General features: G+C 36.1%; 1 protein-coding gene across 1 annotated transcript in view; it reads right to left on the bottom strand.

Annotated features, from left to right (window-relative positions):
• Window positions 1-18232, bottom strand: part of LOC105553570 (zinc finger protein 91-like) — a 36018-nt gene that overhangs the window by 2216 nt on the left and 15570 nt on the right. Inside the window, exons 2-4 of the mRNA XM_011999669.1 lie at window positions 13311-13437; window positions 12455-12550; window positions 9-2186 (exon numbers count right to left, since the gene is read on the bottom strand). Coding sequence (XP_011855059.1) covers window positions 9-2186; window positions 12455-12550; window positions 13311-13437 — 2401 coding nt within the window. The remainder of the gene's footprint in view (window positions 1-8; window positions 2187-12454; window positions 12551-13310; window positions 13438-18232) is intronic.

Genomic DNA, 18232 nt, shown 5'->3' with positions numbered 1-18232 from the left:
AGTAAGGGTTGAGGATTGGCTAAAAGCTTTGCCACATTCTTCACATTTGTAGGGTTTCTCTCCAGTGTGCATCCTCTTATGTGTAGTGAGGTGTGAGGGTTGGCTAAATGCTCTGCCACATTCTCCACATTTGTAGGGTTTCTCTCTGGTATGAATTCTCTTATGTTCAGTAAGGGTTGAGGACCAGACAAATGCTTTGCCACATTCTTCACTCTTGTAAGGTTTCTCTTTAGTATTAATTACCTTATGTGTAGTAAGATTAGAAGATTGATTTAAAGCTTTGCCACATTCTTCACATTTGTAGAGTTTCTCTCCAGCATATATTATTTTATGTTTAGCAAGGGTTGAGGGAATCTTAAAAGCTTTGCCACATTCTTTACATTTGTAGGGTTTCTCTCCAGTATGAATTGTCTTATGTTTAGTAAGGGTTGAGGAATGGTTAAAAGCTTTGCCACATTCTTCACATTTGTAGGGCTTCTCTCCAGTGTGTATCCTTTTATGTCTAGTTAGGGTTGAAGACCATATAAATGCTTTGTCACATTCTTTACATTTGAAGAGTTTCTCTCTAGTATGAATTCTTTTATGTTTAGTAAGGCTTGAGGACCAGATAAATGCTTTGCCACATTCTTCACACTTGTAAGGTTTCTCTCCAGTATGAATTATCTTATGTGCAGTAAGATTTGAAGATCGATTAAAAGCTTTGCCACATTCTTCACATTTGTAGAGTTTCTCTCCAGCATGTATTATTTTATGTTTAGTAAGGGTTGAGAGTCGCTTAAAAGCTTTGCCACATTCTTTACATTTGTAGGGTTTCTCTTCAGTATGAGTTATCTTATGATTAGTAAGGGTTGAGGAATTGCTAAAAGCTTTGCCACATTCTTTACATTTGTAGGGTTTCTCTCCAGTATGAATTCTCTTATGTTTAGCAAGGGTTGAGGAATGGCTAAAAGCTTTGCCACATTCTTCACATTTGCAGGGCTTCTCTCCAGTATGTATCCTCTTATGTCTAGTTAGGGTTGAGGACCATATAAATGCTTTGCCACATTCTTCACACTTGTAAGACTTCTCCCCAGTATGAATTATCTTATGTGTGGAAAGACTTGAGGATTGATTAAAAGCTTTGCCACATTCTTCACATTTGTAGCATTTCTTTCCAGCATGAATTATTTTATGTGTAGTAAGGGTTGAGAATTGCTTAAAAGTTTTGCCACATTCTTTACATTTGTAGTGTTTCTCTCCACTATGAATTATCTTATGTTTAGTAAGGGTTAAGGACTGCCTAAAAGCTTTGCCACATTCTTCACATTTGTAGGGTTTCTCTCCAGTGTGTACCCTCTTATGTTTAGTAAGGGTTGAGGATTGCCTAAAAGCTTTGCCACATTCTTCACATTTGTAGGGTTTCTCTCCAGTGTGTATCCTCTTATGTCTAGTTAGGGTTGAGGACCATAGAAATGCTTTGCCACATTCTTCACATTTGTAGAGTTTCTCTTCAGTGTGTATCCTCTTACGTCTAGTTAGGGTTGGGGAGCAAATAAATGCTTTGCCACATTCTTCATACTTGCAAGGTTTTCCTCTAGTATGAATTTTCTTACGCCCAGTAAGGGTTGAGAGCCAGATAAATGCTTTGCCACATTGTTCACACTTGTAAGGTTTCTGTCCAGAATGAATTATCTTATGTGTAGTCAGATTTGAGGACTGATTAAAAGTTTTGCCACACTCTTCACACTTGTAGATTTTCTCTTCAGCACAGATTATTTTATGCGTAATAAGGGTTGAGAGTTGCTTAAAAGATTTGCCACATTCTTCACATTTGTAGGGTTTATCTTCAGTATGAATTTTCTTATGATTAGTAAGGGTTGAGGACCAATGAAAGGTTTTTTCACATTCTTTACATTTGTAGGACTTCTCTGTAATACTTATCGTATGTCTGTTTGAATTTAAAAATTTATAAAAGACTTTCAAATATTTACCACATTGAAATACTTTGCTCCGGGTAGTTGTGAAACACTGGTTAAGTTTACTATAACCTTCTCTGTGCACCTTACACTCATCCACACTTTTACAACTTTTTCTTAACTGTAAATTCTCATGTCCACATTTTTCATATTTTCTCAGTAATACTTTTTGAAAAGAATCTTCCATGCCCTGCTCTGGCCAAAAGTCTTGAGCAAAATGAGGACATATATCTGAAAAAAAATTAAAAATAATAAATTACTCCACTGACTGGACTCAAATGAATACAGTTTTAAAATCTTACCTATAAAATTACACAAACTACATAAACAAAATAGCACTGCAAAATACCACAGGCCCTAAGTCTTTTTATTTATTTATTTATTTTTTTGAGATGAGTCTCACTCTGTCGCCCAGGCTGAAGTGCAGTGGTGCGATCTCATCTCACTGCAAGCCCCGCCTCCAGGGTTCATGCCATTCTCTTGCACAGGCCCTAATTCTTTCATAGGCATATATATGTAACAAAAACATACAGATCAAATTACGTTTATATTAATAAGTGTGTGCAGTGTCTTGGGTGAGCACAATGCAAAAAACCACACAGAAAAAAAAAGAAATCTGTTAAATTTACCCGACACAGCTTTTCCTGCTTTCCATTATAATAGAGTGCCTTTAGAGGTAAATTGCCAACTCTTGGTTTCTGTTTTAAAAGAAAGGTAAAATACTAGCCCATTCATTTTTATTTCTAGCTTTTAGGGGCTTTTCCTGACACTAGTTTCTGTCTCTTATGACATAAAGTGTTGAGAGAAACCATGGCATAATTTGGAATGACAGTTTGAGTGCTGAAACCAAAGAAAAATGTTACAGCAGCAGAGAGACCACAGTACCACAGAAAGGAAACAGGCATAGCAAGTGACGACTGACTCCTACAAAGTAACATGAGTAAACCCTCTTAATTAAAAATAAACACAAAATTTCAGACAACACATACCCTAAGAACATATTGGAGAAATTCCCCTAATCATTAGACAAGATAGTTGTTTTCAGACTATGCCAGGACAAAACTACATTATAAAGACTTTGACAGGTAGCTTTTTTTGACGTCCATATCTCAATCAAAGATTATAATATATACAAAATAGGGCAATATGATTCCACCAAAAATATAAAATTTTCAGAAAGAAACCATAAAAAGATATCTACATTAATTTTAAGAATTGATAATAAATTGAATAATACTGATTAAAATAGGAACAGAGACAACTACAGAGAATCAGAAAAATGAGGATGAGAACAAAAATATTTAAGATTTCAAAAAAACAGAAATTGTGGAGGTAAAAATATAAAAACTGATCCTAAAAGTAAGAAAAAATGATGTAAATATAAAGAAGCTCAACAAACTAGGATCACAGAAAGATATTTATAATAAACACATATATAAGCACGATTTCAAAAGTCACAGACAAAAAAAAAAAAATCTTTGAAGCTGCAAAATAAAACTGATGTGCCAGGCCAGGCATGGTGGCTCACACCTGTATTTTAGGCACTTTGGGAGGCCAAGGCGGACAGATCACCTAAGGTCAGGAGTTCGAGACAAGCCTGGCCAACATTGTGAAACCCCGTCTCTACTAAAACTACAAAAATTAGCCAGGTGTGGTGGCGTGTGCCTGTAATCCCAGCTACTTGGGAGGCTGAGGCAGATCATGAGGTCAGGAGTTCGAGACCAGCCTGACCAACATGGAGAAAACTCGTCTCTACTAAAAATACAAAATTAGCTGTGTGTGGTGGCACATGCCTGTAATCCCAGCTACTCAAAAGGCTGAGGCAGGAGAATCGCTTGAACCCGGGAGGTGGAGGTTGCGGTGAGCCAAGATCGTGCCATTGCACTCCATCCTGGGCAAAAAGAGCAAAATTCCGTCTCAAGAAAAAAAAAAAAAAAAATTTGGTAGTTAATATGTATTAACATTTAGCTTTCAAGATAAAAACATTTTAGCAAAATGTTGCATGAAAATTTCAAGATGATTAATAAGACTACATATTTAAATATATTTTGTGGTAAATTTTGTTTTTGACAAGTAAAAATAATAATAACTAAAAGATGTATAGAGTTATGATAGTTTTAAATTATATTCACATTTAAAAGTGTTTCTCCCACAAAAAAAATATAGATTCATAAATAAATAGGATGTTGAAATTGTAAGAATATTATGACTACTGAGCTACACAGGATTAGAAAATCATTCACAACAAACCTACACAACAAATACACAAGTTATAAAAAATACAAAGATAACATTTATACTGGCAAACAAAAATAGAGATAATTCTATTGGAAAAAGACATATGGCTCAATCATATTTGATTTTGCTCCAGATTGTCTTGAATTTCATAAAGTTACATATTGGCATGCACAATTATTATACTAAAATATCAAAGCATATATAGATGTGTGGTGGCATACCCTAAAATATAAAACACAAAAATACAAAATTGCAAAACCAAATTAAAACATGGAATGTGAACCTTATTAGATACCACCATCAACTAGATTAACATATTAAGAAAATCTTAGAAGAATATGGAAAAAAATAATACAGAGGTTACTTGAAAATAAAAAAGGGTGAGAACTTCCCAAATTTTGATGTAACAAAAGAAAAAAAAAACTCTAACCAATAATACTTGATTTAAATTTATTTCACTTTAAAAAGAAGATGAAAATAAAAAATTTCCAAAATAAAAAGTGAGAATGCTCATCACCACTAGCACAGTTCTATAAAAAAGTGCTACATGGTGTCCAGGGTCCGTGGACTCATGCCTGTAATCCTACAGTTTTAGGAGGCAAGTCTGTTAGAACACTAGAAACCAGGAGTTTCAGATCAGCCTGAGTAACGTGAGACTCTGCATATAACAATAAGAAATGCTAACACGAGTCAGTTTTGTTTAAAAAAAAACTACTGGACAGTATCATAAAATCATATATAAAATAAAACTCTCTATTAAATGTAAATATACAAATACAGAAATCTTTACTATCATAATGATGATGCTTAAAACCCTGAAAGATCTTCCACAGAATATTTAAAACAGAATGAAAATGGTAATTGTAGACACCAAGATCCCATTTTCAATAATAAATAGAAGATTCATATAAAAAGGAATAAGAAAACAGAAAACCTAGACAACACTATACACTGTATTTATTATACTGCATATAGAGGAATACCTGACAGTGGATAATTTATAAAAAAGCAAGTTTATTTGGCTCACAATTCAGCAGATTGTATAAAAAGTGTGTGCCAGTATCTGCTTCTGGTGAGAGTGTCAGCAAGCTTACAATCATGGTGGAAGGTGAAGATTAATTGTACGTACCACATGATAACAGACAGGGCAAGTATGAGGTGAAGGAGCCAGGTTCTTCTAATAAACCAGCTTTCATTTGAATTAATAAAGCATACACATTTTGATTACCAAGAGGATGGTGCCGAACTATTCATAAAGACTTTGCCCCATGACCCAAACACCTCCTACCAGGTCCGACATCTAACATTTAGAATTAATTGTAGCATAAGGTTTGGGTAACATCAACATCAAAACCATATTGTAGACCAACTAGGCTTAACAGACACATACAAAACTTTTCAGTCAAAAGCAAGGGAATACATAATATTCTTATTTGCACCTGGTGTATTCTGTTATGATACACACTAAGTTTTATTAAATTTAAGAATGCCAGGTGGGTGGTGTAGCTTATGCCCATAATCCCAACACTTAGAGAGACCAATGTGTGAGGACCACTTAGAGCTAAAAGTTTCTGGCCAGCGTGGGCAACACAGTGAGACCCTATCCCTACAAAATAATCAAATAATTATTTAGACGTGGTACTTTGTAGTCCCAACTACTTGAGAGGCTTAGGTGGAAAGATAACTTGAGCCCAGTAGGTTGAGGCTGCTGTGAGTCAAGATTATGCCAATACACTCCAGCCTGGGTGACAGAGTAAGATCCTGTCATCAAGCAAAAACAACAAACACACACAAAAAAACAAATAAATTTAAGAAGATCAGTATTATCCACTTTGTGTTTTCTGATGAAAACTATATTAAACTGGAGATTAAAACTGAAAAATCCAAAAATACATTAAAATAAAACACTCTTCAACATATTTTTTCTCAGGAATAAAAAAATTTAGTGTTTCAAAAATGTCAATACAACCTACAGTGGCAGACAAATTCAATATAATCTTTATAAAACTCCCAATAGTAGTTTTTTAAAGAAATATTGTTTGAGATGTTAAAATTTTATTATGAACTATAGCCAACCACCCACCGAAAAATACAAAGAGGCATTATAACTTCTGATTTTGAAACATATTAAAAGCAACAATAACAAAAACAATGTGGTACTCACACAAAGACAGATAAACAGATGAAAGAAGAGAGTAGAGCCCAGAAATGAACTCTTCTGTACATGGCCAAATAATCTCCCACAAAATTGACATGAGCACACAACGGAAGATAATCTTTTCAAAAAATTGTGTTAAAAACTGAATATCCATACTGATAAAATAAAGATCAATTATTTCCTTAAACCATATGTGAAAATCTTTTAATTAGACACAAGAAGATAACTTTTTTGTTGTCGTTGTTTTTTGTTGTTGTTGTTGTTTTGACATTGAATCTCACTCTGTTGCCCAGGCTGGAGTGCAGTGGCACAGTCTCAGATCACTGCAACCTCCGCCCCCGGGTTCAAACAATTATCCTGCTTCAGCCACCCAAGTAGCTGGGATTACAGGCACCGGGCACAGCGCCTGGCTTATTTATGTATTTATTTATTTATTTTATTGAGACGGAGTCTTGCTCAGTCGCCCAGGCTGGACTGCAGTAGCACGATCTCGGCTCACTGCAAGCTCCGCCTTCTGGGTTCACCCCATTCTCCTGCTTCAGCCTCCCAAGTAGCTGGGACTACAGGCGCCCGCCACCATGCCCGGCTAATTTTTTGCATTTTTAGTAGAGACGGGGTTTCACCTTGTTCGCCTGGCTGGTCTCGAAATCTTGACCTCGTGATCCGACCGCCTCGGTCTCTCGAAGTGCTGGGATTACTCGCGTGAGCCACCGGGCCCAGCGGCATAAATTTTTAATCTATTAAACACATATAGGGGAGGCGGGGCACTGTGGCTCATGCCAGTAATCCCAGCACTTTGGGAGGCCAAGATGGGTGGATCACAAGGTCAGGAGTTCAAGACCAGACCAGTCTGACCAAGATGGTGAACACCCGTCTCTACTAAAAATACAAAAAATAGCCAGGCGGGGCGGCACGCACTTGTAGTCTCAGCTACTCAGGAGGCTGAGGCAGAAGCATCCATTGAACCCGGGAGGTGGGGGTTGCAGTGAGCCGATATCGCACCATTACACTCCAGCCTGGGTGACAGAGCGAAACTCCATCCCTGCCTCTCTCTCTCTCTGCCTCTCTCTCTCTCTCTCTCTCTCTATATATATATACACACATACATATATGAAACACATGACATTAGTCTTGGTGCCAAATTCTTAGATAATTAAATGCATGAGCAACAAAGAAAAAAAAACAGAATAATTTTACTACACTACACTTAGAAATTTCTGCATATTTAAGTAAACATTTAATAGAGAAATAACGCCTACTATAAAATGGGTGAAAATATTTACAAATTACATGTGATAAGAGTGAATATCCAAAAAATATAAACAACTTGTAAAACGGAACAATAAAGTCGAATAACTTTATTTAGAAATAGGCAAATAATTAAAATAAAATTTCATTAAAAAATCAAATGAAAAATTTGAAAGGACACACAAAATTACTAATTTGTAGAGAAATACATTAAAATTACAATGAAAAACAAAATCCCCTCACACTCACTTAAATGGTCACTATCAATTTTTTAAAAACACCAAATCTGTTGATAATGCAATAAAAATGAAACCCTGGGCTGGGCACAGTGGCTCACACCTTAATCCCAGCACTTTGGGAGGCCGAAGCAGGCAGATCACGAGGTCAGGAGTTCGAGATCAGACTGCTTAACACGGTGAAACCCCGTCTTTACTAAAAATACAAAAATTACCCAGGTGTGGTGACATGTGCCTGTAATCCCAGCTACTCAGGAGGCTGAGGCAGGAGAATCATTTGAACCCAGGAGGTGCCGAGGTTGGAGTGTGACAGTATCGTGCCACTGCACTCCACCCTGGGCGACAGAACAAGAATTCATCTCAAAAAAAAAAAAAAAAAGAAACTTATTGATTGTTGGTGGAAAGCAGGATACACCCATTATTTTATAATGTTATAAATATACTTTAAATAAAATTATCAAATACAGCAATTCCATTTATGAATCTATATCTAAAATATGCATCATAGGACCCTGAAGACATATTTGATACAATGGAATATTATTCAACCTTAAAAAAAAAATGTCTTGTCACATTTAAACATACACTTTGAGATTATGTCAACTGAAATAAGCTAGTAACGAAATGATGAAAGTTAAGATTTCACTTAGATATATAAAATAGTCAAACTTGTAAAAACAGAAAGTGGAAGGGTGTTTGTCAAGGGCTAGAGCATAAAATGGTGGGTAAATGTTATTTAATGGACACCGCATTTTAATTTTGCAAGATGTAAAATTTCTAGAAGTCCTTTGCATAACTATGTGAATACAGTTAACATGCCTGAAATATACAGTTTTGTTTTGTTTTGTTTTTTTGAGACAGGCTCTCAATCTGTCACCCAAGCTTCAGTGCAGTGGCACATTATGGCTCACTGCAGCCTTACACTCTCAGGCTAAAATAATCCTGCCCTTCAATCTCTCAAGTAGCTGGGACCACAGGTACACACCATCATACCCGGCTATTTCTTAGATAAAAATGTTTGTAGAGAGGGTGTCTCCATTATTTTGCCCAGGCTGGTCTTAAATTTCTGGGCTCAAGAAATCCTCCTGGCCTCTCAAAATCCTGGTCTTACAGAAGTGAGCCACCACCATGCCTGGCCCTGACATGTACATTGAAATAGATTTAAGAAGTTAAATTATACGTTATGTGTTTTTACAACAATTATTTTTGAAAAAACTAGAAAAAATAAAGAACTGTAAATTTTCTTGAAAATTACCTTCAAATCACAAAAGGGTTTTTTCACACAAAGGAAATACGTATTCATCATTAAACACATGGTGAAAATAATGCTATTTCAAGGACTACTCACTAAGACAAGATAAAGCCAACACTGAAAATGAACTAAGAGGCTGGGCAAGGTGGCTCATACCTGTAATCCCAGCACTTTGGGAGGCCAAGGCAGGCAGATCACCTGAGGTCAGGAGTTCAAGACCAGCCTGACCAACATGAGAGAAACCCTGTCTCTACTAAAAGAAAAATACAAAATTAGCCAGGCATGGTGGTACATGCCTGATATCCCAGGTACATGAGAGGCTGACGCAACAGAATCGCTTGAACCTGGGAGGTGGAGGTTGCAGTGAGCCAAGATCATGCATTGTACTCCAGTTCCAGCAACAAGAGCAACACTCCATCTCAAAAAAGGAAAAAAAAAAAAAAAAATGAGATAAGAAAGAATATATACAAGATAAGCTATAACCAAAATTGGGGTCATATTTATAGACCTAAAAACACACACATATATATAATCTGAGTGTGATACACATATGGCTCATTTATCTTTTAATTAAATCCCACATTGACTTAAAGTATACAAACAGAATTGCAAATTGTCTAAAATTATAACACATAAGTAAAACCAAAAACACAATAAACTGATATTAAGAAACTTACACAAAAAAATACACTAATGTAGAACTGCAAGAAAATAATGAAAGAAAGGTTTACTCATAAAATCTAGTTGGCAACATTAATGTACGTTAACAAATAATTTGTCTAGAAAACTGCAATGTTTGACTGTAACTGTGCAGTCATGGAAGGCAGGCATTTTAAACTATGGTATCTATTGTATGGCAATAAAATCCCAGACAAAATGCAGTACAATCATAAATAGGAGATGTTAATGAGAAACTTAACAGAATAAGCATATAAAAGAAACTAGTGTCAATTTTTATGTTTTAAATATGTGCTATTTTTACACAAAATAAAACTACTGTAATTCAAGTTCAGAACCAAATATAGCCTTAAATTGCTAAATTATGTATATATTTAGCAGAATATGGTTAGAGCCTCATATATAAAACAAATATTTGAGGAATAAATTATTTGCTGACAAAAAGTGGCTGAAAATTCTGTAATTCCTATTAGCCTGCCTGCATCTAATTCAGGCACAACATATACATTCTAGTATATTGTCCTAAATGTCTAAATCCAAAACTACAGACAAATTTGAAGTAGAAAATAAAAACAAAAATTTATATGGACAGTGACATTAATAAGATTAAAAAAAAAAAAAAAAGGTGCCCTATTTGCTTATCCCCTGACAGCAAGGAAATTTGTCAGCCATTCTTGACAAAAATGTGTTTGTGAGAGAACCAGGCATCATGGTTCACCCCTGTAATGACAGCTACACGGTACATTAAAGTTGGAGAATTGCTTCTGGTCAAAATATTAAGACCTGCCGGGGTTATGGTGCAAGACCCTATCTCAAAAATAAGTGTCTTTAAGAGAGCTGAGGTCCAGGAAGGGAGTTATGAAACTCTGCTGAAGTGCAAGATTGAAGGTAATCCTTTTTAGAAGGCAGGCCCTCATTCAGGTGGCAAACTACAGGACTACTGTTTTTGGCTACAGATGAGAAAATGTTCCACCTAACTTGGTTCCACTGAGAATTTTGAACTTTACTCCGTAACCATCCCAAACCCTTCCCAGCCACAGTCTGGGGGAGGTCCTGCCCTTCCAGAGGCCTGAAGAAAGACACCCATTTATAGCCATGATGGCAGGCCCGCAGACCTTGGTCTTTACTGTGGTCCCTGAAGCAGTTCAATGATTCAGTTCCAGCTCCCTGAGCCACAGCTCATGGCCTATTCTGCCTATGTAGAAACCCATAGTGACCTGGGAAAATCCTTTCTTGTACTCAGTGAAAGCCATGCTCACCCACATCCTGATATAAGGCCCACCATATGCAGGCCTGACTGCAGAAACCTGCCTTTGGGACTGCCCTGCACAGCAAAGTCCTGAAGGATATTCATTCTGTCCAAAAATTAAATGAGAATTAAAACTATCCAAGCCCCTTTTAACAACACATCTAAAGATGGACCCTTGTGCAAGCCCAGCAGACTTAAGACCAAGCTACAACCCCTCTTCACTACAAACCCAGAGGGTATTCTATCACTATGGGGGCCCAACAAAAACAGACTTTTACTTTCTAAAACCAGTTTTTAAATACTTGAACAGGTGTTTGCTCCTTCAAGTTTACAGTCACCAATGCAAAACTATTGTTTCTTATTGTCAATGCTTCTATTTTAACATAGCACTGAAACTATGTGGAAAACGAAATAGTCAAAAGAAAAATTTAAAGTCATTGAAATTAAAGACCAATAAGTAAAATGTTGCTTTTTGTAGATCATGTAATTATATATATATATAAACAGTACTTTAAAACCTGTTTAAACTAATGAATACACTCAATTAGCAAAATATAAAATTAACATACAAGTGTAAGTTATGGTTCCATACACTTAAAACAAACTATTTGATAAAATAGAGGGAAAAAAATGTTAATTACAATGGCAATGAAATAATCAATTTTAGAATGAATTTAACCAAGGAGCTCATAAATCTTTTAAGTGAAAGATATAGCAATGAAAAAAATTAGAGGACCCAAATAAACTTAAAAATATTTTACTTTTATTGAAAGAAAAAGTATTGTGAAACTGTCATGTTATCCAAAGTGATCTATAGATTTGATAAACTCCCTATCAGAATTCCATTGTTTTTTATTCACAGTAATGAAAAATACAATCCTAAAATGTACATGAAACTACAATAAACTTTGAATAGCCAAAGCAATCTTGAAGAAAAAGAACGAAGCAGAAAGACATCAAATGTATAATTTCAAACAATATTTCAAGACCATAGTAATGAAAACAGGATGAAATGTGCAGAAAAATAAAGAACAACAATAAAAAAACCCAATGGAACAGAAACCACTACTCTCACACATTTCAGACATAATGCAAAAAGAGAACTTAAAAAACAGTTTAAAATAGAGTGTCGCAAAATTATGCAGGTATCTGTCTGTCCACAAAAACAAGAAAAAAGAAGTCAGATTGTGCACTCACGTATGCCATGAACAGTACTTTGGCTGTCACTGTAAACTTGAAGAAAGATAATTGTAGGGAAAGTAGAATTCTTAGAGAATTTATAAGCACTAGCAGAAGTGAGAGTATAATTAAATAAAAAATTCAGGCTTCCCAGAAACTATTTCCTTTGGAACATAGCTTCTCAGATCACTTTAAAGACTTGCTTTCTTCTTGACTTTGGACCTCTCATCCATGTTGTCTGTTGTATTCATTCTTACCTACCTGGGGGTTTATCCACCATCTCATGTCGCTTCATATTCCAGGGCTCTTTTCCTTGCTCTAGACAGGTGATCAGGTCTGGCTTAGAGACAGCAATACCTGTTTTATTAAAAATAACTAACATGAATCTTGCTCATATTCTCCAATTGCCAACTTAGTAATGTGCTCAGTAAACAGGATATAATAGAATATTCTAATAAATTTATCCCAATATACTAATTTGTAACAGAAATGTCTACATATTTAGAAAGCATTTTGATTTTGCAGGTTCTTAATTTTACTGCTTGGTACTACTGAATCAAAAACTGGTGATGGCAATTAGATTTTAAGGTGTAACAGTATTTTATGCCACAAAACTTCTGAAATTACCACTAATCTAAAGTGAAGGACACAGATCAGCTCAGGAATGTGGAAAGTTCAGGTCAAGATGAAACTTCTTGAAGAAATTCTTTTCTAAACCAACGAATCCCCAGGATTTTCTTGAAAAGAGAAATCTGAAAGCACAAATTTCCAGAAAACATTCTACAAAAAAGAAATGAAGCCTGTAATCCCAAAACTTTGGGAGGCCGAGGCGGGCGGATCACAAAGTCAGATCGAGACCATCCTGGCTAACACAGTGAAACCCCATCTCTACTAAAAATACATTAGCCAGGTTGGTGGTGAGCACCTGTAGTCCCAGCTACTCAGGAGGCTGAGTCAGGAGAATGGTGTGAATCCAGGAGGTGGAGCTTGTAATGAGCCCAGATCGCACCACTGTACTCCAGTCTGAGCCATCTCAAAAAAAAAAAAAAAAAAAAAAAAAAAAAGCAACAACCACCATTAGTCTATATTAGAAATTTAGTATTAAAATTTTCCTTACCCAGGAAGGCCAGGTTTCTGTAGTTCTCTAACATCACATTCCTATATAAATTCTGCTGTGCAGCATCCAGACGTTGCCACTCCTCCAGAGAGAATTCTATGGCCACATCCCTAAATGTCAACAGTCCCTGGAAAACACACACAAACGCACAGATTTACAAAATGGCTATGGGCAGAATTTTTCATTTGACTCAAGGTAAAATCAGAAAGTGACTAGAACTGGTTTTGACTTATAAGAGTGGCTGAAATTATCCAATAAAATAATTGTCAACACACAAACATTTTGTAACATATTGTCTAACTCTGAGAAAAGACAGTGGCATAATATCCACAACATCAGTGTATATATGATACTTGTCTAGATGATAAAGTGTAAAATTGAGGGCACAAACACTAACAAGTACATTTTCGAGTGCTGTATTTACATAATATAGAATGAGTTGTATATATTTTTTAGATGAAAAAGGCATAGTTGTTTATATATTTCCGACAAAATAGACATGTTGAGTTAGAAGGTACCCCTCAAATTTCAATGTGTACGATAAACTAGACATCTTGTTAATGCAGACTATTTTTTCAGGAGATCTGAAATAAAGTCTGAGTTACTGAATTTCTAAAAAGCTCACTAGTAATGCCAATGTTTTGACCCCAAAAGACTATTTTGTCAAACATCCAGTAAGTGGAAGAGCCTGTGTTTTCTTCAGTTTTTCTGTTCTGTAAACAAAGATGAGGGCTTTCATTTACCAAAAAAAAAACAATGCAAAGAAAACCTAAAACAAAAGGGCAGTTGCCAGAATAAATGTGATAGTTTATACACATCACCTGCATAAAGATACTTAATGATGAAGAGAAAAATAACTCTATAGCGAAAAAATCTGTAAGAGAGCTTATTAAGCAAGTGAGTTATTAATGTCAGTTGCACTAGAACAAGTTTCTGTAGTGTGCTCATGCATCCAGAAGGACATAGCAGCACTACTGAGATATTGCCCCCACGAAAGTAAATTACAGTCTGAATTTATCCATACGAAAACATCAGTTGTATGCAAAGTTCAAGATACAGGTATCTTCCATGTTCTACAATTTTTAATAATGATTTTAAGTAGTTTATTTAACACCCAACAAGCAGGTATCTCCGGATAATTTTTTCTCAACTTTCTGGGTAACAAATGCCATCCCTCTTTATAGGAGCATTTTCTTAATCCTGTAATGCATAGAGATCATAAACAAAAAAGAACCTCAACATTGTATGTTATCCATCTTTACTAATAATCTCAGGTTTTCTCCATAGAAAGAGATTATCCACACCTTTCCATGTTCAACAGTCATAAAGAGAACATTTTTAATATTGCAGATCACAAATTCATGGTGAGAATTCTGCATGGCATATAAGAAGCCATGATGCAGAGAAGGCTGTGGTAGATAGAAAAGAAATGTTTTTAGAGGACCCTTGACTATCATAAGCATTTTTTTTAACCGAGTTTTGTTCTTGTTGTTGCCCAGGCTGGAGTGTAAATGGCATGACCTTGGCTCACCAAAACACAACCTCTGCCTCCCGGGTTCAAGTGATTCTCCTGCCTCAGCCTCCCGAGTAGCTGGGATTACAGGCATGCACCACCATGCCCAGCTAATTTTATATTTTTAGTAGAGACAGGGTTTCTCCATGTTGGTCAGGCTGGTCTCGAACTCCCGACCTCAGGTGATCCACCTGCTCGGCCTCCCAAAGTGCTGGGATTACAGACATGAGCCACCGCGCCTGGCCTATCATAAGCATTTTAAAAAGTAGTTAAGACAAACTCAATAGGGAGACAAAACACAGGTATAGAAGTAAAAATTTGCAAGTACTAAACCTGTGGCATTCCATGAGGCAGAGAGGACATAGCTCTTGATCTGAGACATGTTTAGCTGAAAAAAAAGCCATTTTTTCTCTTTCTCCTCCTCCTCTCGAATTCTTCCTCAGATGAGATTTTCTGAATTACATCTGCATCTTGAGAATTTGCCTTTAATAATTTGAGCACCACATGTTTACCTGTTACCACCATACCCAAAGGCAGAAGGCCCAAGACACAAAACCTCTACCCATTTCTGTCCTATATAACAGAAAAGATTCAGGAACAATCAGCTGCTCCACAGAGATAAAAATACAAGTTTCTCTTTTTTTTTTGTCCTTAGGTGCCCTCCCCTGCTACAGACACTGGCAATTTCTGCTACAGGAATATAAATATTGGCCACACTGTCCTGTCCTTACAAATCTAAATAGAACAGGTTCCTGGACCACTCTTTAGTGTAAAGGTAGAACTTAATGCTCATGAATGTATCTTGAACTTCTCATACTTGATTCTGGCACCTTAGAGTCACATGAGGCACTTAATTAAAACAAATAGATGTTTTCTTCAGAACATTAAACAGAAACTGTAAAAAGGGCACAAGTAAAGAGATTCCTGTAAATTGGTCATGTGACTCTAAGTAGAAGCCTGAGCTTATAACCGCTTACCTAAGCATCGTCACTCAAGCTTTAATTCACTTATAAATCACTAGGTAAACTTGGTCCCACTCTATGTAATGTGATTCTGCAGGTTTGGAGATGATCCATAAATGGGTGTTCTAAACAAGTCCCCTGTCAGTGCTGATGTCACTCTCCCTGGGCTCATTATTAGCATTCATTACAAAAATGAGGCACAGCACAGAGTCCCTTACACTCAACACTCTTGTCACAACACAAAAACTTCTGATACAAATGAAGACAACCATTCTCTATCTTAAAGTATATTACTTGCTGGCTCTTTAAAGTTTATAGAGAAAACAGAAAGCAGCAATTTCTGAGTAAGTCTGCATTTGGAAAACAACATGTGCACATGTACTAATGCAATGTTTATTAAGCAGGTATTATGTAATCAATAGGATGTTACAGAGCACTGTGATAACTCATTATTTGATTTAATTCTAATAACAGCCTGTCAGTTGATACTAAGTGTTCAATAATTCTAAGGATTTAGAATAAGGACCCAGCATTTTTATTTCTTCTTTTGTTTTTCTGTCACTAATTTTTTTTAAAATGCATAGAATACAATCTAAATATAGACAGATGAGAGGGATATAGATAGACTGTAAGGTAATTTAGATGAATTATTATGTTTATATTTACCATTTTGTGACTTGTGAATCAACTACTGCATCTGTAGGAACAGAAAACAGGTTGCTAAATGGAATGTCTCTGCAAACACTAGTTTTAACAAAAAATTTAAAAATTAAGACCCTATAATACATATTTTATATTTTCCATTTATCTGCTTTTGGTTTTCAGAAAATTGTGAGAACCAATTCTAAAAAGGCAACAGGATTCATCAGCCAAAACTCTGATCTCTTCTAATTAGTTCTGTGAGGCAAGACTCCAGGGTAGGGCAAGACCTAAATAAGGCTTTCAAAAGGGTGAATCTAAATAGGGCTGAAGCGGGGTGTAGAGCTGATGTAAAATTCTGTTCTTTATGCCACTGGGGAGTATTTTTAGTTCCGTTTCATTTTTTAAGCTTAGCTTAAAAAAACAAAAAACCTTAAATCTCAGAGTTTATGTAACTGTAATCTTTTTTAGCCCCACTGCCCTTTCAATTTTTTATCACATACTAATAAGCAATTTAAACAAATCCCTTAAGGTTTTCTAGAATAATTTTTTTAAACGATAAATAAGTATTCTTAGCAGGGCATAAAAAATACAATAATAACTCTTGTTTATTAATATATGTTCAGGTACAGACATCAGAAGTCACAAAAATATAAAGAAAATGGCCCAAATAAAGCCCATATTTTTGCACACATCTATTTATTGTACCCACCATATGATGCATAATTAAACCACTTATCCAGTTGCTAGTCTACACTAAAATTTCTTGCATGGTAGGGACCATGACTGCTTCATCTATTTTTCTAATGAATATATGAATTGGAAGCAATTAGTTTATTCGTTTGAGTCTCCAGACCTCCTCATAATTTTTCACTCAAGTACCAGGGAACTAGAGAAACTCTCATCTGGGTACCAACCAAAGACATCTCTTGTATGAGGTGGGGAGCAAACAGAGGATGACTCATTTCTTTTACACTAAGACAGAAGCAAAATTAACCACTCTAGTCAGTCTGACACAATTCTGTTCTGGAGAGATTTTCAAATGTCTCAAAGACACCTTGGTGATTGTGAGAGCATTTCCAGTGACCCTGGGCTGATGATCCAATAATAAACCAGCAAGAGAGACTCAGGCTGATTCTAAATAGAAAATGAAACTACCAAATAGGCAGAGACATAATTCCGCATGCATATTTAGTTGACAGCATGCATTTTACAGCATAACTGTGAGTTGACTGGAAGCCTGAGAGGGAAAGTCCCCTCTAGAGTAAAGCTTGGTTGGCACCTTATGTGTTTATATTATGTCTGGTAATTCTACACAGTGTTTGGGAAATATAATTTTTATTAATTCTCTTCAGCACCACAGAAACTGCAGTAATGGAACAGAAAGAAAACTGTTTCATTACACAATTAAATCTGAATGTCACATGTATTACAATCCATCTGCTTAAGGATTGAAAAGAAATAAAGACGGTTATCATAATCAGTTCACAAGTAGAAGAATGTACAGCGCCATGTCATAGGTAGTTCATCCTAAATTCACCTGGTCACTGGGGAGGCCATCTCTGCATGCTAATTGGTCATATTCAATGACAAAATAAGCTTTTCACATCTTCATGGCAGAAGGTAGTTTTGCAACTTGAAGCCAGCTGCCTGCTGAAGGTAGACTTTCACTCTTCTACAAGTGGTTGAATAGGGTGCTATCTGCCCGGCGCGGTGGCTCACGCCTGTAATCCCAGCACTTTGGGAGGCCGAGACGGGCAGATCACGGGGTCAGGAGATCGAGACCATCCTGGCTAACACGGAGAAAC

The sequence above is a fragment of the Mandrillus leucophaeus genome, unplaced genomic scaffold (genome assembly GCF_000951045.1).
Source record: "Mandrillus leucophaeus isolate KB7577 unplaced genomic scaffold, Mleu.le_1.0 Scaffold1168, whole genome shotgun sequence".
NCBI lineage: Eukaryota > Metazoa > Chordata > Mammalia > Primates > Cercopithecidae > Mandrillus > Mandrillus leucophaeus.
Note: the sequence above shows the minus strand (reverse complement) of the source record. Positions and strands in the feature narration are given on the sequence as shown.